Source organism: Dryas octopetala, chromosome 9 (assembly GCF_963921425.1).
Source record: "Dryas octopetala chromosome 9, drDryOcto1.1, whole genome shotgun sequence".
Taxonomy (NCBI): domain Eukaryota; kingdom Viridiplantae; phylum Streptophyta; class Magnoliopsida; order Rosales; family Rosaceae; genus Dryas; species Dryas octopetala.
In genome coordinates, this window is record NC_141374.1 from 17458256 (window position 1) to 17483221 (window position 24966).

General features: G+C 36.2%; 2 protein-coding genes across 3 annotated transcripts; one reads left to right on the plus strand and one right to left on the minus strand.

Annotated features, from left to right (window-relative positions):
• Window positions 1-106: 106 nt before the first annotated feature.
• Window positions 107-16884, minus strand: HGL1 (heteroglycan glucosidase 1). The gene is made up of 23 exons (XM_086227420.1): window positions 16697-16884; window positions 15271-15565; window positions 15049-15117; window positions 14836-14973; window positions 14610-14727; window positions 14210-14292; window positions 13828-13923; window positions 11903-12071; window positions 11682-11824; window positions 11513-11599; window positions 11104-11289; window positions 10213-10380; window positions 8544-8664; window positions 8375-8444; window positions 7727-7814; window positions 7502-7622; window positions 6228-6421; window positions 6028-6136; window positions 5247-5402; window positions 3582-3684; window positions 1748-1921; window positions 1091-1236; window positions 107-453 (listed from the first exon to the last, which is right to left on the minus strand). The coding sequence occupies exons 1-23, from the start codon at window positions 16882-16884 to the stop codon at window positions 260-262; spliced, it is 3216 nt and encodes a 1071-aa protein (XP_086083546.1). The 3' UTR covers window positions 107-259.
• A 743-nt stretch (window positions 16885-17627) lies between these two features.
• DUR3 (urea-proton symporter DEGRADATION OF UREA 3 (DUR3)) lies at window positions 17628-21459 on the plus strand. 2 transcript variants are annotated; one of them, XM_086228154.1, is made up of 8 exons: window positions 17628-17872; window positions 18270-18377; window positions 18490-18585; window positions 18712-18794; window positions 18907-19127; window positions 19197-19459; window positions 19569-19807; window positions 20266-21459. In XM_086228154.1, the coding sequence occupies exons 1-8, from the start codon at window positions 17675-17677 to the stop codon at window positions 21227-21229; spliced, it is 2172 nt and encodes a 723-aa protein (XP_086084280.1). In that variant the 5' UTR covers window positions 17628-17674; the 3' UTR covers window positions 21230-21459. The 2 variants fall into 2 exon arrangements, with proteins under 2 accessions (XP_086084280.1, XP_086084281.1); XM_086228155.1 differs by lacking the exons at window positions 17628-17872; window positions 18270-18377 and having other exon boundaries at window positions 18492-18611.
• The last annotated feature ends 3507 nt before the right edge of the window (window positions 21460-24966 follow it).

Genomic DNA, 24966 nt, shown 5'->3' on the forward strand with positions numbered 1-24966 from the left:
ATAAAGCCTATAACTAATTGGTTGACATTCATTGGTGCTATCTATAAATTTTTTGGCTTTTTTTTGGTTTTTTTTTTTTTTTTTTTTCAAGTCTAAATCAGAGCTCAAATTGAAGGGGATCTTAGCCCCATCTCAAATTTGGCATTGAAATGTAATATTGTGATACATTTCTCATCGTTTTACAAATTGGTAACTTCTCACAGTTGAGACTTTTTTATTTGGATAATACGGCAGAGTTCAGATTACATCATCAGATTTTCTACGGAATTGTTATCACCTCGTACTCATGAGAGATTTTAAGAGGTGATTGTTTTGAAACAGGCCTGTCCTCGGACCACAGCTCCAAATTAACAGTACCAGATCCCCAGTGGATTAGGCACTTGTAAACCTGACTCACGTCAAATCGATTCAGTAGCCCCAAGCCAAGACATTTATCAATGATCATCCATTCACCTGTTGCAACAATCACAATGAAAGGCAATCTTGATCAAAGAGAATCATTTCAAGAGAAAACTCCAAGAACAGCAAACTCAAATTTTCTGAAAATGATTACTTTCAGCACTTGAACTCAGCCCTGGTGCAGTTCACTAAAATAAATCAGCTTACTTGTAGCCAAAAATGCAATCAACAAAATAACCATTGAAGGAAGAGTGAAGCAATTAAAGCATGCATTGCTATATCAAAAGATCTAAGAAAACTAAAGGGTACATTGCCTACAGTTGAAAAGAATGGAAGGCTAGAATTCATGTGACACTCCATACGTTTGGACAAAGGCAATGATGATGATAATGGTGACTGTTATACATTTCTACCTCATTTTGCTTTATTTTCTGACCTGAATACATTAGGATTAGGAATATTTATTCTCATTGCTCCATATTTGTCAAACCTGAACATTCACCAACTAAGGCGAAACCTAAAACCCATGCATAGTTATTTTTCTCTCTTTGTTCATCTTGTCTTTCTCAATTTGTATCTTATATCATTTTTCCATACAATATCTCTGCAAGTAGTACTATATTTTAAGCAGGATAACATAGCTCCAATGTTTAATTACAATGAATTAAGAACAAAAGATAGACAACATTACCATTAGGCAGTAGATTCCCTTGATAGAACTGCTCACCAGATTCTGGCCAAATTTCATGCTTTGACCCATCAATGGCCGTAAATGAGACATAAGATTCTGTTGGATGCAAGAGGGTGAACATTGGGTGTACTCTCAAGCAGACCAGCCTACAAAGCAATAAAATTAACAATCATGCATGAAGGAAATAGTATTAAAGGAAAAAAAAAAAAAAAAAAAAAAGGCAAGCAGAATCAAAATCAGAACTAGAGCATTTAAATCCATCAAAGGATTTTCCATGTCAAAAATTTGTAATCTGTAGAAAAAACAATGATTCAAACTGCAAGTTAACAGAAACTTATGGTGAAGATATTAAGGCGTGCTCATTTTGCCTGATGATGAATCATGGATGTTCTCCCCCTAACTAATATATGGATGGAGGGTTGAATTAGTGTTTCAAGAGTAAGCAATCACGTTTGATAGGATTGATTGTGTTTTCAAAGATGATGGAATCAGATTGATGTGCTTAGAGAAGGACTATATATACATGTTTCTCAGAAAAAGAAAGATATATATATAGGCTTGATGTGCGAACGTCCGCACCTGAATAAAATTTTATATATATATATATATATACATGCATGTGTGTGGAAAAAACAAATTGAAGTCTTTTGAGCAAACCTTGAAAATCCACCAGAACCAGCACCAACTTTGCGTGCTATAATGCTAGAGTCAATCCGGAAAACCTTGGGATCATTCTTCGGAATATGTATCTGTCGTTGGAGAACCAATCCACCCCCAATATCACCTTCTAACATGAGAGCTTGCTCCTCTCCAGGATGCTCAAGATTGTGTCTGTAAGGAGATTTCAGAGAATAAATGGAAACTATAAGTACCATAATTCCCTTTAAAATAAATACATACATTGATGGAAATTCTAATTTGAAGAATTCAAGCTATAGGGACCAAAGTGGAAAATGACCCAAACTACTGGGGTCAAGGTTATAATTTAGCCTTTATTTTTTAATCTAACAAAAAACTTCATCCTTCAAATTTGAAGCTAGAGCATAGCTAAAATTTCACATAATTTTGCAAAGGTTCACAATGTTTTCTTCTTAGTTTGGGTAGTCATGATATGCTGATAGGTTGCACCCATGACTAACAGAAATCCCAAGTATATATTTAATAATTTGCCACTACTAAATTAATTAGAATCTAAATGGGTCACACACTCTAATTAAGTGTTGATTAGGGGCCTAAAAGTAATTATGAGATAATTACATGATCCCAAAGGAATTGAGAAAACAAATTAGCCGGCTCACACCCTATATATACATCAGTGTGCAACTATGGGTAATGGCAACAAACCAAGGCATCAGTTCACATAATTGGTAGCTTTTGACACAATTTTCAAGAGCTATCACTCTTACCTTTATATCATATAGCCACACAGTTTTATACTACCTTAAAGTGTTGTGTTTTTTGGCTCGTTGAAGTCCTAGTTGATTTAGGATTCACCTTCCTAGAAGTCTTAGTTGGTTTAGGATTCACTTTCCTATAAGTACAAGGAAAGACAGATTATGTATAGTTTTAGGAAATCAGAATTTTGTCCTATTTCTATATGGATTAGGATTTAGGAGCCTTAATCTAACAAGGAATGTAAGCTAACCCCTATAGTCTATAAATAAGGCTTGGCAGATCTCCAAAGAGAGAGAGACAGAAACACAAGGGGTCAAGAGTGATAGAGAGAAGGGATAGCTAAGGTTTTTCAATAAGTTCTTGTAATCTCTTTCTAATCTTCATAGTGCTAGTGATTCTCTCAAGAGAGATCACACGGGGACGTACGCAAAGTTAGCCTAACCTCGATAACAACTCTTGTGTTGTGTGTGTGGGGCGTGTTTACTTTCTGTTCTTATTTTCAGCATCTTCATTCTAGTTTCTTTGCAGAAGTCCATTGATAAACCAAGATCAGCAAAAGGATATAATTAACAACATAAAGTGTGACACATGAAAAAAAATGAATATATGCTTATTAATTAGTTGACAAGCAAGGCTTAGTGTGAAATTTTTTTGTAGAATGTTACACAAACTTAATTTACGGCTGAAGAATCACAATTCAAGTATTCAGGTGAATTTGTTTTTGCTAAGACAGCTATTTGGTATCCAGTGGTTAGTTGCTCTGAAAAAAAAATTAAAAAAAAAAATTTGGAACATATATGATACTACTGAGAAAGTATAAGCAGTTATGATCTAGCTAACAATTTTTCCAATCTTGAGTCTTACTATGTGGAGCCAATATCTCGCATTTGTTGTAAAAAAGTCCATAAAGGCTCCAAAGGTAACAAAAGATTATCTAGGACTACTGACTACGTAAGTTTTTCAATAAGAGTAATTAAATTAAGATAAGAGGCATTTTGAAGAGAAGTAATAGAAAGTAAATGCACTTTGGTTTTTCTTTTCAATTTATACTTCAAATAAAATAAGAATTTTTAAGTATTTGATTCCAGAAACTCACTCCATGACATTGTATTCCTCGGAACATCCAGCAGATCGGTACTCAGTACCACTAAACTCTTCATACCCATTAACCTCAACCCTACTGTGAAGCCACTGTGTCCCTGAAACCATGACCACACAAAAGTATCAACGATAGAGAGCATCGCACTATAACAAAAGTTAGTTCATTCAGGGTGCTCCAGAAGTTGGACAAATAATAATTCTTTTATGTAAATATATCTAAATAATAGCATATTAACACTGCCTTGCATGTGTACCAACTACATTCAGATTGTTGTTGCAACCCTCATTTTTAATTATCTGACAAAAGCATTAATTCATGCAATACAATCCAAATTTTGGAGAGTTTATACCCTAGTGTATCATTGTCATGTCCTGGGAGTAACTCAACTAAGTAACAGGATAGACTCATGTCAGTAAAAAATCTCAGTCATGTTCTAAATTAAACGTATGTTTTATCTTTATTATCTGAAATTTGTTAGAATATGATAGAGAGGGTACACTTCTGTAATGACCCAGATATTCAGTAAATATAAATACATGTGACAGGGGAAACTAACTTCATTTCTCACCCACACCAACAGCATCCTATTTCTCCACCCCTTCCTCCAAATCATGCCCCTAATATACACTAGAAACGTATTCTTCCTTCCGCCTATTTGGTTGTGTTCATGATCATCGCAAGTCTGAGGATAATATGAAATGAATTTGAAGGCATTACAGGGTGTCTTTATTGACTACTCAATTACTCATTAAAGCTACAAATCTACCATCACCACTACAAATAAAACAATTGTTGGTGTGGATGTCACCTTTCACTAGTCTGAGCCTTGCAAGAGATATTTTTTGGTCTCAAGATCAGCCTTCTATCTGTAAACATAGGGAGCAGATGGAGCATGGGGAGCAAATGACTTAGACAGAACAGAGGGGCAACAGAAACAAGAGACTACTCATGATCATTGTGGACAACTGGATAGCAAAGACCTACGAACATATTTTGAATTTTTCTAACCAAAGTGGTCTCACCAAAAGTAAACAAGCAAGCAGTTCTACCCATAGGGGTGCTTTCCTTATCTCACTTGTGGCTAGTCCTTCAATTTTGGTTGGGTTCCATCCCAGGGGTCCAAAGAAGTGTTGGCATGAAGCTAACCTAAAGCTCACTGACAAATATTCCATCCTTCAAAGATCAGCTACCATCCGCAAACACCAAAGTAGACGAAAGTACACATAATCATGCAGCTCTGTAAGCCATGCAATTGTCCTATCACTGGACAATTTACCTAGCTAGCAAGCATATTGGAAGAGCCAATGGTAATGCCCAAACCCCTATATTCAATGGCTCTATCACTAATTAGATTCTCTATGAACAGTACAAAATATTGCATATAAATTTAAATATGGTTGATAAACTAAACTTGAAAACATGATTATGAAGATTAAAGTGGATGTCCACCCTGAGTACATCAATCTTGGATGATGATAATACTCATAAATTCAATTAATTACACAAGCAAAGATATTACTTAAAAAAATTTAGACATACACAAAAGTAGGCGGGAAGGGTAGATGACAAAGCGGAGATCATAGGAATTATATATAATATATTATATACACACACATATATTAACAATAAAAAACAAAACAATAACGTTAAAAGTACTACCTGAAGGAATGTGCATCATGGAAATTATTCTACCACCAATCCAGGGAACTACTTTAATAACCCATTCACCACCTTTCAGTTCAATAGGAGTTCTTGAAAGTTCTGTTCCTTTGTGTGCAGAACTCACTTCTAAATCAGGAATACGCTTGGCATTTTCTACATATAACAACTTAAGATGCATTAGTCAGGGGCACAGTCAGTCATAAATATTCTCTAATTGAATTTTGAAAAATATGTTTTTTTTTTCTCAGGAAAATATTATTATTATGGCCTAACTGAAGAATTTATAAATGTGAAATGTGAACATATTATACTATATGAAAGTAGGATGCCTAAAAAAATTGCAATTAGCAGAATGTCTAGAATTCTTGGATTTATTAGCCCCAACCCTGCCAAAAATCACGAAAAAGGAGAAAGAAGAAATATTGAATAGAAAATTCCAGCAAGAATTCTCAGAGATTCTTAACAAAGTGTTTATCAACACCTAAAAAAAAAATATGTATTACACAAATACTAGTAAGAGGTGAATCCTTAGAGTTAAGTATATTCATGAATACATGTTGCAATTTGTATCTACAGGAAAAGATAAATAAATCACTTAAAAGACAAACAAAAAGAAGGTCTTAAACTATGAATTTCAGATGGTTTTATTGAGGCTTAGTTGATTTGGACAACCTACTTAGTTTCAGTAAAGGTAAATATGATAAAAAATGCTACTTAATTTTAAGTACACATTCAGGAAAATATGAGCCAATACACAGCATTGAAGAAATATTATTACCCAGCCGAGTTCTGCATAGCTTCTCACTGGTAGAAACCAGCTTAGCAACTTCCTGTTCTGAGGGGATTAAAATTTGAAGAACCTCTCCGTCCTTTCCCCATGTATCAACCTGTTTGAGGAATTCAGGATTAATATGGTACTTTATTAGCTTATGCTAATTCAGGCGATTGATTGTTGTCTCTCAAGAAAAGAAGACATACCATCGCACCTCCACCAAGCAATAATTGCACATGCAGGCGACGGTTTGGCCTCTTCCAAGATCCTTCAGTTTTTGAAACTTTAACAGTAACAATTGAAGATTGAAGCTCAGCTTCATAGTGTGTCAACAAGAATCCACCTTCCATGAATTCATATCCATCGCCATCATCTTCATATAGAACACCTTTAGCTTTCCCTGTAAATGAAGAAATAATTCATAAAGCTTCTAACTTGCAAAATTTTAGCTTACAAGAAGTCGAAAAAACCTAATTGTGTTTTAATGCAGAAAAACAAGAAACAAAAAACACAACTCAATCAGGACCGGTACAGTTTTAGTTGCATATCAGGGTTGAAGAGTAATAGAGAAAATAGTTCATTGCAGGAATAAATTCTCAAGATGGTGAGGTGGAGGAATTAGTGATGATTTTGGGTTGCGAAGTGGGTTGATTGCCTATGAATTATATGGGTTTTCTGCTGGGGCTATTCCAAGGGCAATTAGATTTTGGGATCCGGTGATAGAAAAGAAGGAAATTAGATTAGAAGTTGGAGCAAAGCCTTTTTATTTAGAGGGGGAAGGTTAGCACTTATTCAATCAGTTCTCAGCAGCTTGCCTATTTAGGTGTTGGAAATTTAGTAAGTAGAAACGAAGCTCTACTCTGAAAATGATTGTGGAGGTTTCAACATGAGAGATAATCTCTTTGGCATGCTGTCATTAGAAGCAAATATGGCTTGCATGAAAATGGTTGGGACTCCAATATTGTGATTAGAGGTTCAAGTCGATGTCCTTGGAAAGAATCTCTCAAGGTCTTACTTCCTTTGTTTCTTTTTGTCGGTTTGGGTTGGGTAATGGACACAAATAAGTTTGGGTCCATTTAAAGACCAATGGGTACATACATAAACACGGGGACAAAATACCCATGGGTACGTGAAACACAAGAAAAAGAAAATTACCCCTAGGTACATATAGTGATTTGTACCTAGAGTAATTTCTGATTGTGTGCCCACGGGTAATTTCCAAAAGATACAAGCCTATCTTTTTTTTTTTTTTTCTTTTTCCTGTAGAGCAGGAAACAATTAGTTGAAAACCCAATATAGCATCTTAAATCAACCATGTAAAATTTCTTATTGATGGAAATTCAGACCAAAAGAAATTGAGGGCAATTAGTCAAGCATTTGAACTCAAGTGGTGCATGACCACTAAAAACTTGAAACTGTTGATGTTACTAACCAAATAATCCAATGCTTTTCCGAAAGAAAATGACTGAATCGTAATTACCATGTTTATCTAAAGCCACAAGGAGTGTCAAATCATCTAATAGATTAGATTCACCAACATGCTGATGAGGAGGGCCCACGGGAATAATTGCTCCGCCTTGCAAATATAATGCTGGTAAATCCTGCAATAACCAGAAAGGAATCAAAAGGAAACAATGAAAAAATCTTAACAATGAGCAGACAAAGTCAAAGAACAAAGCATATCAATATGTATTACTATAAATACCGGATGTGAATCATCAAAATCAAAACTCAACCAAATTCCATTGGGCAATGTGCACTGCAAATTATCCGATCCCTGATCCGGCACAGTGCTGATCATGACAAATAGAATGTCAGAACAAAATGCAAGGATCATTTACAAAATAATGATTTCCAACTGAACCTCTTATACACAACCATGGGTTCAATGAAACCAGAAAGCATTAAACAGATCTCTGGGCTGCAGTGGGTTCAAAGGGCACCATATTAAATTTGCATGCTATTGTAAAAATAACGCAAACACAAAGGTGATACAAATCACATCCAATTGAAGCCAAGAAGGAAGTAACACTTGTATCTAACCAAAATTTTTGATAAACTTAGGCCTTCACTTCTCACAACACAAGATAAACCCTTTGAAAAAGAAGCATATCAACATGTTTCATGAGGAATCGGTTATTGCAAAATCAATTTTCTACATAAATGAACTATTTGCTATTAAGAAAAGATAAGACAGGAGAATGTCCAGCCTTTTACTCAGAAGGTGACATCAAATTCAGTCTCGGTCTGCTAAAAGCACGGTACAGAAATGGTAAAAGATGGAAGCCAACCCATAGAAACACATAATCTACAATGATTTAGTTCTTTGTCTCGTAGGAAAAAATATGAGAACCTTGCACAGACTAGAAGTGGACCCAACAAAAAAGAACTCTCCAATTTCCTTAAGCCGGGATCTTTGGGATCTACACAAGCATTTGACACATGTAATTAGCTGCTTAACAAAGTAACAAATTCCATATGGTCCAAAAGAAGTTAGACCATTCAACAACATAAAAACTCACCAGCAAAAAAACTTGGACTTGCCACTGGAGTACCCATAGTATGAGCCATATAGAAGAGAGTGTACATATGTAATATAAGGCGGTAGCGCCTCTTCAATGCCAAACGGCATACTTCTTCACACTGACATATAAAATTGAAGTTAGTTCTGATTAATGGTAGGCACAATAGGAGATTCAGATCTAACAGAACAATACCACAAAATAACAACAAATAGTAAAATACAACATATAATAAAATGGATGCAAGTAGTCCTGTTAAGTCATCATTCACTACTCAGACCTATCCAATGCTAATACTTTCTACTACATCTCTAATAACAATATCCTTTTAAACCCATCATACCCATTAAAGGGTCAGCTCTGCCAGAATCCTTTGATTTATCTTTATCAATTAAAGCCTCACTTTTCCCCAAACGACAACCCTTCAGTTCTCAAGGATTCGTCATTAACTTCATGCCTTTTCATCTCCCCCTTTCTGCTGCCCTTATTGCCACGTGTCCAAGTTGAATGATTCTGTTCACAAGTTCATGCCTCTTCACCTTCCCTCCTCGATTGTTTCATCTGACAACCACTGTCTACTGTATGCTGGTGCTTACGGCCAGTCGGCCACCATCATCCATGGGTCATGATCATGACATTCTGACCCCAGCTTGATAAAAGATCATCTGGATAATCCTTTATGGATAGGGTTCCTAATTCTGCTATCTTCACTGCTTCCCTTGTATTCTGGCACACAAACAGAGCTTTATTACTTTGGGAAGGATACAGGTGCATTCTCTTCCTAACAGCTGCAAAAATGGCCTGTGAATCGCCCTCCATGATTTCTGTACAGCCTGCCTGGCTGCCTCACACATACCAGCACACACTCCCAATTATATTCCATTTCCTCAGCTTTCCTCTTGCTCCAGTTTTTTTATACCAAGAGATGCTTTTAAAAAGACTTACAAGAGAACATCCCCAAAGACTCCAAACTCCAAATCCTCCAATCTGGTTTATGTGGATCAAGAGCACAAAGTCCTAGGCTGAACAACAAAGCTGTGAGCTCCCCTATTTCTCATTCATTGAGGTTTATCCAGAACCCAAAGCCCCAAGTCACAGGAAAAAAGGAAGAATTAACACAAATTTCTGCAATGGAATAATTCTGATAAAAAGATAGCCGATAAAGCCGAGGATAAAGAGAACCAAGACCTGTTTCCCCAACCCAACTGTCTTCCCAAACCTCTCTCTTTCTTTATTACCCACCCCGAATCTGCCACAAGAAGCAAACGAAGTGAGCCCTTTATTTCTACCCACATCTTCTCCTTATTTACATGTGTTTCTGATTCTCTCGATTCTCTCCCTCTTGACACCATCTCTTTGTACGTTATCTAAGGAAATATTCTTGGAACAACCTTTTCCTTCTCTCTCTCTCTCTCTCTCTCTCTCTCTCTCTCTCTCTCTCTCTCTCCCCCTCTCCCTCTCCCTCTCCCTACTCCCGTATTTTAGTTTTGTGATTACACTATCAGCCTAATACAATCGGAGTCAAATATACTCTTGGTTCTAAGAAAGATTATCTTACTCCACTGTGACAATAAAGTGGCTCTATCAGATGCTCCATCCATTATTTAATAAAAATGATAATTCAGGAAACAAGCACAATAGTTATTCATAATGCTAAATCAGGACAAACCTCCTCCCCAAAAGACCATGGCTCATGGTCAATGGTGTCTATTTCAGAGTGCCCACGGCAAAAGGGAAATAGAGAACCTATACCCATCCACCTTCCAAATAGTTGGGGTGTTGCGTTTCCAGCAAAGCCACCAATATCAGGCCCTGACAGTGGCTGACCACTAAGTCCCTGAAAACAAACTAAAAAATAATTATAACAGATTTGGATAAAAATAATTAGAAAATCTAGTTGAAAGATAATCGTTTTCATTATTTTGAGTAACTAGTTTAAACTTTAAAATTAATTCATCCTTTGAAATTTTGAGATTTAAAGAAAAGATCTGAAATTGATGTTGTTATAAAGAATAAAAAAATACAGAAATTATTAAGAACAGGGCGTTTAATTATCCCACAACCACATCCCTCCAAACCACAGTATCTATCTCCCCGTGGTAAAATAATATTCTTCACATATCCATCTCCAAAATTCTGAAAAATGCTTAAGAAGGCCCCATTCTTGTTACTAAACTTCTCCACCCAAACTTGATAAGAGTTTCCCCTGCATGGCAGTCAAAGGCATTGTTGTACAGTTGTATTGCCCTAATAGAGGGAAAGTCATGGGCCAGAATGCCGGTTTTACTTTTCTAACACCCTAACGCCCAAAACAAAAGGAAAAGTAATCAACACACAAGAGAAAGAAGCCCTCAGATTGCTTACATAGATGCATATGAGGACCGAAAAGACCCAAACCATAGTCGACAACATTTAAAATGAAAAGCAGAAGCATATCCAAATGATCAGATATAAGTACACTCAGATTTTGTACTATAAACTACAGAAGAGCAGACATGGAAAACAAATTCAAGTCTAAAACTTTGCTTCAGGAAAAAAGCAAACTACTAGAGTTACATACCAATTGAAGTGCCATGGAAATACTCATATGGAGGTGCTCCCAAGTTGAAAGATTATCTCCCGTCCACGTTGCAGCATACCTTTGGCTACCAATAAATCCAGCTCTGGTGAGAACAAAAGGACGTTTGTTTTCATTACCCAACTTCATGCCTTCAAAAGTTGATCTTGCCATCAGCATGCCATAGACCTAACAGGTAGCAAAATCGAAAAATTGAAGTTCAGAAGTTTCACATGGTACCAGTGGTACATAAAACAATCAAACAAGAAGGCATTCACAAACCAATAAAGCAGTCAAGTTTCTTGCCAGGATGCCATAGGAGCAAATGATTTTCAAAATATTTTAACCAAGAACTAATTGTAAAAAGCATAAAATATGAAAAGGCACAACACTAGGGTTGAATAAATGATACATTGTGATAGTGTGAGTGATTCTGACAGCCTCCAAGTTCATCATCTCCCTTATGAATATTGCTCTCGGGCATCGTTTTTGTTACAACCTGAGAAAGAAACAAAAATAAATAAAACAGATTGACACCAACACAAGAAACTGCAAGCACCAATAAAAAATTATAGAACTACCTTAAAAACAGCTGGTTCATTCATATCATTCCAAATACCGTCAACACCATTAGAAATGAAATCTTTGACTAAATTGGACCACCAGGATCGAACTTTTGCCTGTGTAAAGTCTGGGAAAACACAAGGCCCAGGCCACACCTCCCCTGGAAAGGGAAAGAAAAATTTAGCATAGTAATATATTAGGTTTATTTTTAACTACCAATATATAAGAGAAAATATACCAACAAAAGGCCCTCCATCTTCTTTCAAAATCCAGGCATCAGTTTTAGAACCACTATCATAGACAAAATAACCATCTTCCTGTTTTATCCCTGGGTCAAGCATCCAGATTGCTTTGAAACCATTTTGGTGCAGACCCTTCACCAAGGATTTTGGATCTGGAAAGCGCTCCTGAAAGATATCATCGTAATGAAAGTTTTTGTAAGAATGATACACAATATCCATTGTGTTTATAGAAACAGAACAGTTTTATACGAGAAATAGAAAAGCAACACAAATACAGTGAACCAGCAGTCCAATGAGGGATCAATAAACAAAGCAGCCACAGTGAACCAGCAATACAACCATCAAACACCAATCAAATACAGCTAAACATCCTAGATCATACCAAAATACTCAAAAGACTTAAGAAACATCTACCTCCCATTCCACAGTCAGCAAGAAGAAAGAACAATCTTTAAATTTGTAAAAAACCAAAGCCTACAATGTCACCCACAATCTAACCATGACCCAGAAAAAATCCATGCCTCCCCACCCTTACCCTCAAAAGTTTTTCTATTCCTTTCCATCCAAACCACCCAAAAAACAGCCAACTGTTAGAGTTTATTTTTATTTTAGAATGAGGGTACCAATGTTTTCAAAGGCGAAGCATTTTAACCCTTGCTTTGAGGTGTCGAGGCATAAGCCTTGAGGCGTAAGCCTTTGGGGTATTCAATATATATATATATTTTTTTATGAGAAACAGACTTCCATTGAAATAAAAAAAGTGTACGCAGTACAATGCAGCGGACAAGATGTCCACTACTCTTAGGATTGGAGTATTCAATTATTATAATTTAAATATATATATAAAATGATTAAAAGAAAGTATTAATTGTCATTCAAGCATACTAATCAACCGTTTATTATTTCTTCCTCTTGTGCAACTTCTTGCTATATATCGTCATCATGATTATCATCTCATCTTTCTAATTCTGGTGCTTGTATACCTAGTCCAAATAGATAAAAAAAAGTAGAACTAAGATAGGAGGTGTGGAGCTACTGCCTTCTTCCAACTGAAACAAAGAATAGATATATATATATATATCTAAAGAGACAGAGAGAGGTATGGAGGTGGGAGGCTGGTTGGCGTCTTTCGGGAGGAGAATTAGGGTTTAGAAAAACTGATCTGGGACTCGGCTTCTATATCAGGTGGGAAGGTAAAGGAGAGGGGGGGGGGAGGGGGGGGGGGGTCATTAATGGATTAATGGAACAAAACGTTTTTCTTGGTATGCTCATGGAAGACTGGGTTACTAGGCTTTAAAACGGCAACCTGATTATCACAATACATTTGCATCAGCAACACTACATCAACCCACAGTCTTGAAGAAGAGAGCAAACCTACAACATCTTTGCTGCTTTATGTTCCATAACCCTATATTCGGCTTGATCACTTGACCCAGAAACCACACTATACCTTTAACTCTCTTGAAAGTTAATTATTTCTCAATCTTTCTGACTTGCTCCTACGGAATCAAGGTTGAAAAGATTGAGAAAAATCAGTCATTCACAACCAATGATGAAGGATTCCTTGAAAAGTTAAGGATTAGTTATCCTTTTCAGAAATCGAATGGATTCGGTCTTATACATACTCAAGGAAGGTAATCAGAAAAGAAAGAAGATGAGTTCTTCTTTCTTTTATCACTTAGGAACCGTGCGAGATGAAAGTCTCATGCACGGTTTTGAATGAGAGAAAGATCTCTATTGAACTTTTTGACATATTAACTTCCAACCAAAACATGCATAAAACTCCTCAATAACATATACAAGATTCTCAAACTTCTATTCACTCCCCAAAAGAAAGAAAATGATGTCTTCGACGAACTGAAGATGGTAAACCATAACCAATGAAGTGTCATCCATTAAGAAAATGTAGGGGAAAAGATACCTGGTCAAAAGTGAAACAGCGAAAACCATCCATGTAATCTATATCCATCCATACGACGTCACACGGTATGCCCTTCTCTCGAAATGTTCTTGTAATCTGCAAATGTAAGTTGGTCCATGATCATGAAAATAGATCATATAATAATGCTTTGAAATTTGTACTTCCTACATAGTGACAAGGAGTATACATAACTTCTATGTAAAAAGGTGAAATGGTAGTTCCAACTTCCAAGTACTATATTATTTGACTGATAAGCTTAAGCATATGTTGTGTATATGTCACCAGCAGAAACAATAGATGCACAAACATGCATATGACCAAAAATGTAAGAGAGAGAGAGAGAGAATATAACATCAATTTGAGATAATTACCAAGTACATACCTCCTGAACTTTCTTATCAGAGTCATAACTCCAACGGCATTGATGATAACCTAAGGACCACTTTGGAGGCATAAATACAGTCCCTGTTGAGAAAATTATCAACAATTGAAACAAATATAATAGCAACATAAAAAAAATGATGAACAACGACCGCATGTCCATGGGCTACCCTGACTAGTAAACATACATCTAATATTGATTTTAGATATTAGATTGTGGAGTCTTGCATATTGATTGCATACATCTAATATATGGAGTCATACCCCTCCTGCCAAGCACACCTTAAAAGGAAAGATATAATCATACACAAAACAACAGCAGATATTTAATTGTTGCAATAAAAAAAATTAAAAAGGGACATTAAACATAAGAGAATAAGCTAAATCATTTGGAAAATTACCAATTGCATGTGATAAAGATATCAACACAGCATTCGGTGAAGCAAATGGACCAAATGTAATGACAGGATAAGAGGAGGGAGCAATGAACTTTATCATCGACTCTTTCCTCAGATCAATCTGTTCATGAGGAAAAACAATTAACCAAAAGTAGGTTAATAAATTTTGATGCAAAGTTTTTTAAGAATGCTAACTTTCACATACAAAAATGGTCAGATGTCACAGCACCTCACAGCGCCGTGTTGTATCAGCAAGAATTCCCAATGCCTCTCCAGTTGGAAGAACAGCTAGCACCCAAGGATGTGACTGGTACAATGATGTAGTTCCAGAACCAAAGCCCCAAGCATCTGTGTTCCAAGTAAAAACCTAAAACAAAAAGAACTACTAAATATTTAGAGAAAACGGAAATTTTCGATGGATGGATCATCAAAAATGACTTACTCTTTTTCCAGTCCGCTCAAGTTGCCCACTGACTTCCCCAGTTCCATAGAAAGAGGTACCAATAGGAAGCTAGATCAGAAACAATTCTATCACGTTAACTGAGGCATTATGGAATTATCAAATTGAAAAGACAATATACTTGTTAAGATAAAGAGAAAAAAAAAAAAAAAAAACAATAGATACTATGAGAGCACCAAATTCAATATAAAATCCATTACTGACCTCAAGTTTAACAATTTGCTGCCCCAAAAGACATTCAAAATTTGGGATATATGAAGGCACCTTGTGACTCATAATTGGTGTGTCCCTATCCTTACTTTTAATAAAAGACAGACTAGGATATGCTGCATCTCTATTGTTTGGAGAACAATCAAATCGGAATACTCCATCCTCAATGATAGGCTCAAAAATCATATTTCCTGAGTTGACATCTGAAGTGACTGCCTTTCCTTCAAAGTCAGCCATTTTAAATTTCAAACTTTCAGTAACCGACCTTTTAGTAGACGACTTCTTCCTTCTGCAATCCAAAATTTTCGTAGTAAATCTTTCAGTGATGAACTTCTTATCAGACCTCTTTTTAACAGAACAAATAATATCATAATGGAATATGTATTTGGAATCTAACATTTCACTCCAGATCATTACAAAAATAATGAAACAAGTCTATAGAATCATCTTGAAAACTATAAACCGGAAAATGTACAGTATGTGTGTATCATTTGAAAAAGCATTGCAACTAAATTATGACATCATTAGTGATGTCTTTTCCCCATACAGACGGAAGGGAAACTTCATACAGAATTTCAGAACCAAAATATCAGAATATAAATAGCATTTTTTAGACCAAACAGCAGTAATAGACTAGACAACTCAAAGTGCTCCTCCACCAAGTTCCAAAGACCCTCCGCAAACAAAAACAATAAGGTAACTATTAGAAGGGGTTGGACCCTAGAATTCCCTTTTTTCTTTCCTTTATTTACATAAGTTTGAAACCTAGACTATTTATTTTGGAATAGCAAAGTATCACAATATATGTAGCTGAATATGCACTCAAATTACATAATAATATTTAGTCCCAACAATAATTGGTGAAATCCTTCCTACCTATATTAAACTACTCACACCTCTCAAATGCTAATATGTATGGTCAAGGAATAAATTACTTTCAAAAAGTGAACATTCTGAACTAGCTAAGAACCATGGGACTCCTTTGTTAGTGAAAAGTTGTACATATAGAAATTGACAAAACGCAATATGGCCTCCAAGTATCGAGAAGTGGCCATGGTGGGTCACTAGAAAGTCCAATATCCAACAAATGGTGCATTTCCGCATCTATTTGGTCTTACCCGCAAAACTTGTATATGCAAATATTACTACCAAAATGAAAAAAAGATTCTCTACATACACATTAAGGGTAGTGTTTAATAATAAGTCAAAATTGGTTGTTGTAATGTAAAACAGCATAAATCATAAGCATGCCAAACAGAAGACTATACATTCAAACCCCCAACCCCTACCCCAAATCACCCAATCCTGTACATGCAAATTAAAAGCACAATTAGTTTAATTTTAGTATTAAAAGGGCACCATTGTCATAATCTGGAGCTCAAACAAAATTGGACTCATCAGGCAAGAAGGAAGTAAGAACCTGATGGACCCAAAGTCAGTACCAGGCTTCTTCCTCAACCTGACCACCGAAAATGGCCTTGCATGAGCAGCACCAGTGTCAGTGTTGGTATCAAATATAGAAATGCGATGCTGACGCTGAAGATTCCTCAGCGTGAATTTCGACGATCCTCCGCCTACTCTGCCACTCAATACTAGTACTTCTCCCATTGGTGTCCCTATTTAATATTCTGTAGGAAAAAGGAGGAAAACTGAAGCTTTTCGTCGTTATGCATGCCAGAGCTGACACGTGGCTCTGTTTGGTTTGCAGATTTAGTAATTCTATGATTTCTATCCAATAATTTCTTTTCTTATCCGACATATTTTTTTACCATAAATAACCATTATATCCCATTAATATGAGGGAATAATCAAAGAGTGAGTTGGGTATAGTAAGAAAATGAAAAATAAATAAATAAAGTGAATATTGAATATAGTGAGAATATTGAATAAGAGAAAAGAAAATTATTGGGTATCAATATAAATTCATTTCCAGAGCACTTTCAATTACACAATACCAATGTCATTATGATGTATAGAAAGTATTGAATTAATCAAGATATATGTGTTTTTAGTGTTTTGTTGTGGTACTATTTTCTTGACTTTAGTCTTTAGCAAATACATTTTAGTATGTTCTTTGATTTACCTTCCTCAATACTTTCTTGAAATTAATTGGTGACATTATTTTTTGAAATTATTGACTTTCTTGTTTTACCACACTTACGTCAAGACAATTATGGTTTGTTAGGAGCCACCGAGCCACTAAAGTCAAAACATTACGCAATCAAAAACTGTAACGTCATTGGACAAATAACTTCCTAGTTTGACTCACAGTTCACACTTGCAACCTCAGCCTCTACATGATTTGCGTTTATATTATTTAATTATAGGTTTAGTCTTTGATGACTAATAAAAGGATAAACCAGCAGAAGTAAGTGGAGGAACTGCTATCTACTTCTTCATGGCAAGCTCTGGGTCACAGTGTCCACCTTTTGACTTTGCAGGCAAGTACTACCACCTCTCTGACTCTGCAGATGGAGCTAGCAGCTGTGTGAGGCAGAGCAGTTTCTTTGAAGGCAAACCAGTGCTCAATCAAGGTGTTGGCTATGCTGTTATTCTTGGCTTTGGAGCCTTCTTTGCTGTCTTCACATCTTTTCTGGTATGCATGCCTTTTATATATATTCACATCTTTTTTGGATGACTAAATTAAAAGTTGTCATTCATGTTTTTGCTCTTCAATCTTTCCACCTTAATTAAAGTTAACACCCAACAATTAATTGTTGGAGTTGACTTCAGGAGGGTGAACCCATTACTGTTTCATTATCAATTTGGATTTCTAAATGATACTTTCAATATCCCAGTTTGTTTATATATCTACGATTCATTAGCATGCTTTTAGTAACCTTAATTCCTAACGAATCCAAGTCATTTGTTTACATGCCACCAACTTTTCTCAGGATATTCATAATGCATGCTCAGTAGACCAATGAAGCTAGTATATCATTTTCATTATTGTTCAATTAATTTATTCTGGTTGTATGTTACCTATGTGTCAGGTATGGCTGGAGAAGCGATATGTTGGTTCCAAGCACACATCCGAATGGTTCAACACTGCAGGAAGAAATGTTAAAACAGGACTCATTGCAAGTGTGATTGTATCCCAGGTACAGTCCCCAGAATGCAACACCATTTGCAAATTTTGATGCAAAAATTTGATTGCTTGGTATAATTTTGATGGACTCGTTGCTCTTCCTTTGTGTTGAAAACTTTATACAGTGGACTTGGGCCGCTACAATCTTGCAAAGTTCAAATGTTGCTTGGGAGTATGGAGTAAGTGGGCCTTTCTGGTATGCTAGCGGGGCTACCATTCAGGCATGTCTAAGCTGATTTTCCCTCTGGTGATGATTGTTAGAGATAGCTCATTATAATATTAATAATTAAGGTCTAGTAAACTAAGGCATGCAAGACTAATAATTTAATGATGCTAATAATGTATAGGTACTCTTGTTTGGTATAATGGCTATAGAGATCAAGAGAAAGGCTCCTCATGCTCACACTGTATGTGAAATTGTAAAAGCGCGGTATGTTTGGTTCGAAAAAACTAAAACGATGCATTAAGTTCCATCCCTCAATGGATTTGTATCCAAAAGCTCATAGATGATCACTAATGAAATGAATAATATTCCTCTTCAGCTGGGGCACGGCAGCGCACATTGTCTTCCTCAGTTTTTGCTTTTTGACAAATATAATTGTAACTGCAATGCTGCTGCTCGGTGGTTCTGCTGTTGTAAATGCACTTACAGGAGTAAACATCTATGCTGCTAGCTTCCTCATACCTCTTGGAGTAATTGTCTACACATTAGCTGGAGGACTAAAAGCCACGTTCTTGGCAAGCTATATACATTCTGTTATAGGTATTCATTTCTGTTTCTTTCAAAGTTTTCCTTGATGTAATTTGATCTAATTCATGTATTTGGTTTCAGTTCATGTGGTTCTAGTCATATTTGTATACCTTGTATATACGGCAAGCAGTGAGCTTGGTAGCCCCAGCATCGTGTACAACCGTCTGGTAGAGGTGGCAAGTAAATCAAGAATTTGTGAGGAGCCAATTTCCCATCATGGGCAGTCTTGTGGTCCTGCTAATGGGAACTATAAAGGGTCATACCTAACAATGTTGAGCTCCGGAGGGCTAGTATTTGGGATTATTAACATTGTAGGAAACTTTGGCACTGTTTTTGTTGATAATGTAAGCATGACCAATGGATTAGGAGCAATTAAGCAGACATCTTTCATATGTTTTTAAGTTGAGAACTTTAGTTTATCACCTTTTACAGTACTAACATTGAAAATCTCAGGGATACTGGGTAAGTGCCATAGCTGCACGGCCTTCATCAACCCATAAGGGCTACTTGTTAGGAGGGCTTGTCTGGTTTGCAGTCCCATTCTCTTTGGCAACATCACTGGGTCTGGGAGCACTGGCTCTTGATCTACCAATAACAGAAAGTGAAGCAAGTCGTGGACTTGTTCCTCCTGCCACCGCTATAGCTTTGATGGGAAAAGGAGGATCCGTTCTTCTTCTTACTATGCTTTTCATGTAAGTTCCAGCCTAATGTTTTGGTGCAAATTTTCTCTTCAGAATTTGGTGGATCATTAAGCCCAATTAACCAATTTACACAAAAGAATCAAAACAAAATCCCTCATTTTAAACCATTCCATCCAAATGGACCCTCAGAATTTTCGCAAGATAAAATACAAAATCTCAAAGTTTTTGAGTTTCCCAATTGTTGAAGACTTGTATCTTTTTTGCTTTTCTCATTAGGTTCCACTTTAAGAGTTATGATGATTTGCATTCTTAGTCTATAAAATTTTAAAAACCAAGAATTAATCATTTGTTTATGCTTAATTTTATTTGTTGCTTAGTTCATGGACTTAGAGGCAGTATATCATGTTCAGCACAATTTTACATTGTCAAGATCTTTCGAATACTTGAGGATTACATAAGTCTGTTGAACTTCTAGTTCCAATGTCTTTATGGTTTTGATCTTTCAACAGGGCAGTGACATCTGCTGGTTCTTCAGAGCTTATAGCAGTATCCTCATTATGCACATATGATATCTACCGTACATACATAGATCCAGACGCAAGTGGAAAGACAATACTCAAGGTATCAAGGGCTGTCATCCTTGCTTTTGGATGCTTCATGGGGCTATTAGCAGTAATACTAAACAAGGCTGGAGTTTCATTAGGTTGGATGTACCTGGCCATGGGAGTGCTCATTGGTTCTGCAGTTCTTCCCATTGCTTTTATGCTTCTGTGGAGAAAAGCAAATGCAATTGGTGCAATTCTAGGAGCAACCGTTGGCTGTGCTCTTGGGATCATCACTTGGTTATCGGTTACAAAAATTGAGTATGGCCGAGTAAATCTTGACACAACAGGTCGAAATGCACCAATGCTTGCCGGAAACCTTGTCTCTATACTTACTGGAGGAACCATACATGCCATCTGCAGCTTCTTGTCACCTCAACACTATAACTGGGACACCACTAAGCAGATCACAGTGGTTGAGAAGGACAAGAGTGAGCTTCCAGCAGAAGAGTACAAGGAAGAAAAATTGATAAGAGCAAAAGTATGGATAGTGAAATGGGGTGTTGGCTTTACTATTGTGATTGTTTTATTGTGGCCTCTTCTCACTCTTCCAGCAGGGGATTTCAGTGTAGGGTACTTCACATTCTGGGCAGTCATTGCAATAGCATGGGGCACAATTGGTTCTGTTGCAATCATTGCTTTACCAATAATAGAAAGCTGGGAAACCATCCAGAGTGTCATTCTGGGAATGTTTACAAATGACAGGCTCATGGAAAAGGTTGAAGAAATGAATTTTAAGCTGCACACAATCATGTTGGCTATACCTGAAGCAGAGAAGATTTACTTGCTTGAGAAAAAGAAGTTTAAGAAGGAAGAAACATTAGAGCAAGAAGCCCACTCTTTTCCTGCTGTGGTTGAAAACTACATATGATAGCAAATGGCTTCAACCAGTCACATATGAATATACTTTTCCTGCTGTTGTGTTGTACATCAACATTTTGCAATGAGGATGAATGTTGAGCCTCTGACCCCTTTCCACATTTGTCAAGCATGTAATCAAACTGTATTCAAGAAGTATGTTAACTGCATCTTGCAGTGGATAAATTGGTGTCATCTTTTTCTTTTCAGCAATTTCTCCAATCAAAATGGCATTAACGACCACTATGAAGTTTTAAGTTTGTATTTCAATTAAGTATTTCTTTTCATTCAATCCGAAAAAACAAAAGAACTGATTTTCATCCAAAAGATTGGTCATCGGTTAGTACAGTGGATCGTTTATTTATTTTGTTTAAAAGCTAGCTAGTTATGTTTCAATTTCTAAATTACGTGACTGAGGATATGAATATAGGGGGCTCTTGTATTATCTAAACATTTTTTCAGTTTGGACCTTAAGGTCATTATACATGGCAGCCAAAATAGGGATTATTTCTCACAAAAAAAAAAAAGAGATCATAATCCACTACATGCCAAGAAAAGGGTAATTCTATTAAATAACCCCTTTTAATACACAATAAAATTTTTTGACCCTCACCCTCCAAAATTTACATTTCTAACTCTTTTATATTTTTTCAGACCAACATACCCCTTATATATATCATATGTAAACCGCACATTCGACAAAAAAATCCATCAGTTGCTCCTCCTACACTTTCTTCCTGCAGTAGCCATAAAGACGGTGAAAGCCACCAAGAGCGACAACCCAAACCCTTCCCTCCCCACTTGCTGGCCCCACCTCCCTCACCGGCCAACGACCCATCATGTCTTTTCTCTATCTCTCTCCCCATCTCTCCCGAACCAAATCTTAAAAAAAAAAAAAAAGTAGCTTTTTTTTCCATATCTAGGCGTTTTCTCTAAGTGGGTTGGGAGGGAAGGGGAGAGGGAGATAAAGAGAGACAAAGGTGAGAGGTCGGTAGGGGAGAGGGACGATGGTGGTGGGTTGTTTTGCCAAGAGAAAAGATTGCCGTCCAGATTCGAAAACCTAAAACCCCCTTGAACATGAACAACCTCTTCTTGCTCTTCAAATTGTATTCGAGAGATTTTAAATATTTATACCATTAGTGCATTTCAAATTGTACTTAGTGACATTGCAAGTCATGTTTTGACATTTCCCAAGTCTTCTTCAAGTCCTTAGAGCATATCCAATTGTTCCTTAGGACATCTCAAGTCGTTCGATGAAAATTTCAGTTCATAACTCGAGGGATTTTAAATATTTATACCCTAAGTGCATTTCAAATGGTACCTAGTGACATTCCAAGTCATGTTTTGACAGTTCTCAAGTCATACCCAAGTGTTTCTCAAGTCGTTCCTTAAGGCATTTTAAGTCATTCCTTAAGGCATTTTAAGTCATTCCTTAAGGCATCCCAAGTCGTTCCTTAGGGCATTCCAAGTCGTTCCTTAGAGCATTCCAAGTCGTTCCTTAGAAAGTTCAGATCATAAGTCGAGGGATTTTAAAGGTTTAAACACTTGGTGCATTTCAAATTGTACCTAATGACATTTCAAGTCATGTTTTGACGGTTCCCAAGTCATACCCTAGAGTTTCTCAAGACATTCATGAAGGCATCTGAAGTTGTTCCTTGAGAATTTCAGTTCGTAACTCAAGAAATTTTAAATGTATCTACCCTTTGTGCATTTCAAATTGTACCTAGTAAGATTCCAAGTCATGTTTTGACAGTTCTCAAATCATACCCTATAATTTCTCAAGTCGTTCCTGAGAACATCTTAAGTCGTTCTTTTTAGCATCTTAAGTCGTTCATTGAGAATTTCAGTTTGTAACTTGAGAGATTTTAAATGTATATATCTTTTGTGCATTTCAGATTGTACGTAATTATATTCCAAGTCAGGTTTTGACGGTTCCCAAGTTATACCCTAGAGTTTCTCAAGTCGTTCCTTAGAGCATCTGAAATCGTTTCTTAGGACATTTCAAGTCGTTCATTGAGAATTTAAGTTTGCAACTTGAGGGATTTTAAATGTTTATACCCTAAGTGTATTTCAAATTGTACCTAGTGACATTTCAAGTCATGTTCTTACGATTACCAAGTCATTCTCAAGTTGTTCCTGAAGACATATGAAGTCGTTCTTTTGGGTATCCCGAGTCGTTCATGAAGAATTTTAGTTCGTAACTCGAGAGATTTTAAATATATATGTCCTTGTTGCATTTCAAATTGTACCTAATGACATTTCAAGTCATGTTTTCATGGTTCTGAAGTCATACCTTAGAGTTTCTCAAGTCATTCCTAAGGGCATCTGAAGTCGTTCATTTGGGCATCCCAAGTCGTTCTTTGAGAATTTCAATTCATAACTCGAGGGATTTTAAATGTATATACCCTTGGTGCATTTCAAATTGTACATAGTGACATTACAAGCCGTGTTTTGACGGTTTCCAAGTCATATCCTAGAGTTTCTCAAGTCGTTCATAAAGGCTTCTGAAGTCGTTCCTTTGGGCATCTTAAGTCGTTCCTTGAGAATTTCAGTTCGTAACTCGAGGAATTTTAAATGTATATATCCTTGGTGCATTTCAAATTGTACTTAGTGACATTTCAAGTCATATTTTGACGATTCCCAAGTCATACCCTAGATTTCTCAAGTCGTTCCTGAAGGCATCTAAAGTCGTTCCTGAAGGCATCCCAAGTTATTCATTGAGAATTTCATTTCGTAACTCGTGGCATTTTAAATATTTATACCCTTGGTGTATTTCAAATTACACTTAGTAACATTTCAAGTCATATTTTGATGGTTACCAAGTCATACCCTAGAGTTTCTCAAGTCATTGATTAATGCATCTCCAATCATTTTTTAAGGCATCTCAAGTCGTTCCTTATGGCATCTTCAGTAATTCATTAGGTCATCAAAGTCGTTCGTTGAAAAGTTCAGTTCGTAACACTAGAAATTTAAAATATGTATACCTTTGGTGCATTTCAAATTGTACCTAGTTATATTTTTAGTTATATTTTCACGCTTCCAAGTAATATTCTAGAGTTTCAGAAGTCGTTTCTTAGGGCATTTTAAGTCATTCATTGAGAATTAATTCATTTCGTAACTCGTAGGATTTTAAATATTTATACTATTGGTGCATTTTAAATTGTACCTAGTTACATTTCAAGTCATACCCTCGAGTTTCTCAAGTCGTTCCTTTGGGTATCTCAAGTCGTTTTTTTGGGTATCCCAAGTCATTCCTTGAGAATTTCAGTTCGTAACTCGAGAGATTTTAAATGTATATACCCTTGGTGCATTTCAAATTGTAGCTAATGACATTTCAAGTCATGTTTTGATGGTTATGAAGTCCTGCCCTAGAAATTCTCAAGTCGTTTCTAAGGCATCTGAAATCGTTCCTTGAGAATTTCAGTTCGTAACTCGAGGAATTTTAAATATATATATATATATATATATACTCTTGGTGCATTTCAAATTTTATTTAGTGACATTTCAAGTCATGTTTTGACGTTTCCTAAATTATACCCTAAAATTTCTCAAGTCGTTCCTTAGGACATCTTCAATCGTTACTTAGGTCATCCTAAGTCATTCGTTGAAAATTTATGTTTGTAACTCAAGGAATTTTTAATATTTATTCTCTTGGTGCATTTCAAATTGTACCTAATGACATTTCAAGTCATGTTTTGACGTTTCACAAATCATACCCTAAAGTTTCTGAAGTCGTTCCTTATGGCATGT

Excerpts from the sequence above, each read along its gene's own strand:
- HGL1 (XM_086227420.1), bottom strand. The coding sequence starts at position 16,884 with ATGGGAGAAGTACTAGTATTGAGTGGCAGAGTAGGCGGAGGATCGTCG. Across the intron at positions 11,600-11,681 it reads ATGAACCAGCTGTTTTTAAG|GTTGTAACAAAAACGATGCC; the intron begins GTAGTTCTATAA and ends TTTCTTTCTCAG. Across the intron at positions 8,665-10,212 it reads CATGGTCTTTTGGGGAGGAG|TGTGAAGAAGTATGCCGTTT; the intron begins GTTTGTCCTGAT and ends TTTATATGTCAG.
- DUR3 (XM_086228154.1), top strand. The coding sequence starts at position 17,675 with ATGGCAAGCTCTGGGTCACAGTGTCCACCTTTTGACTTTGCAGGCAAG. Across the intron at positions 19,460-19,568 it reads GCACTGTTTTTGTTGATAAT|GGATACTGGGTAAGTGCCAT; the intron begins GTAAGCATGACC and ends TGAAAATCTCAG. Across the intron at positions 19,808-20,265 it reads CTTCTTACTATGCTTTTCAT|GGCAGTGACATCTGCTGGTT; the intron begins GTAAGTTCCAGC and ends ATCTTTCAACAG.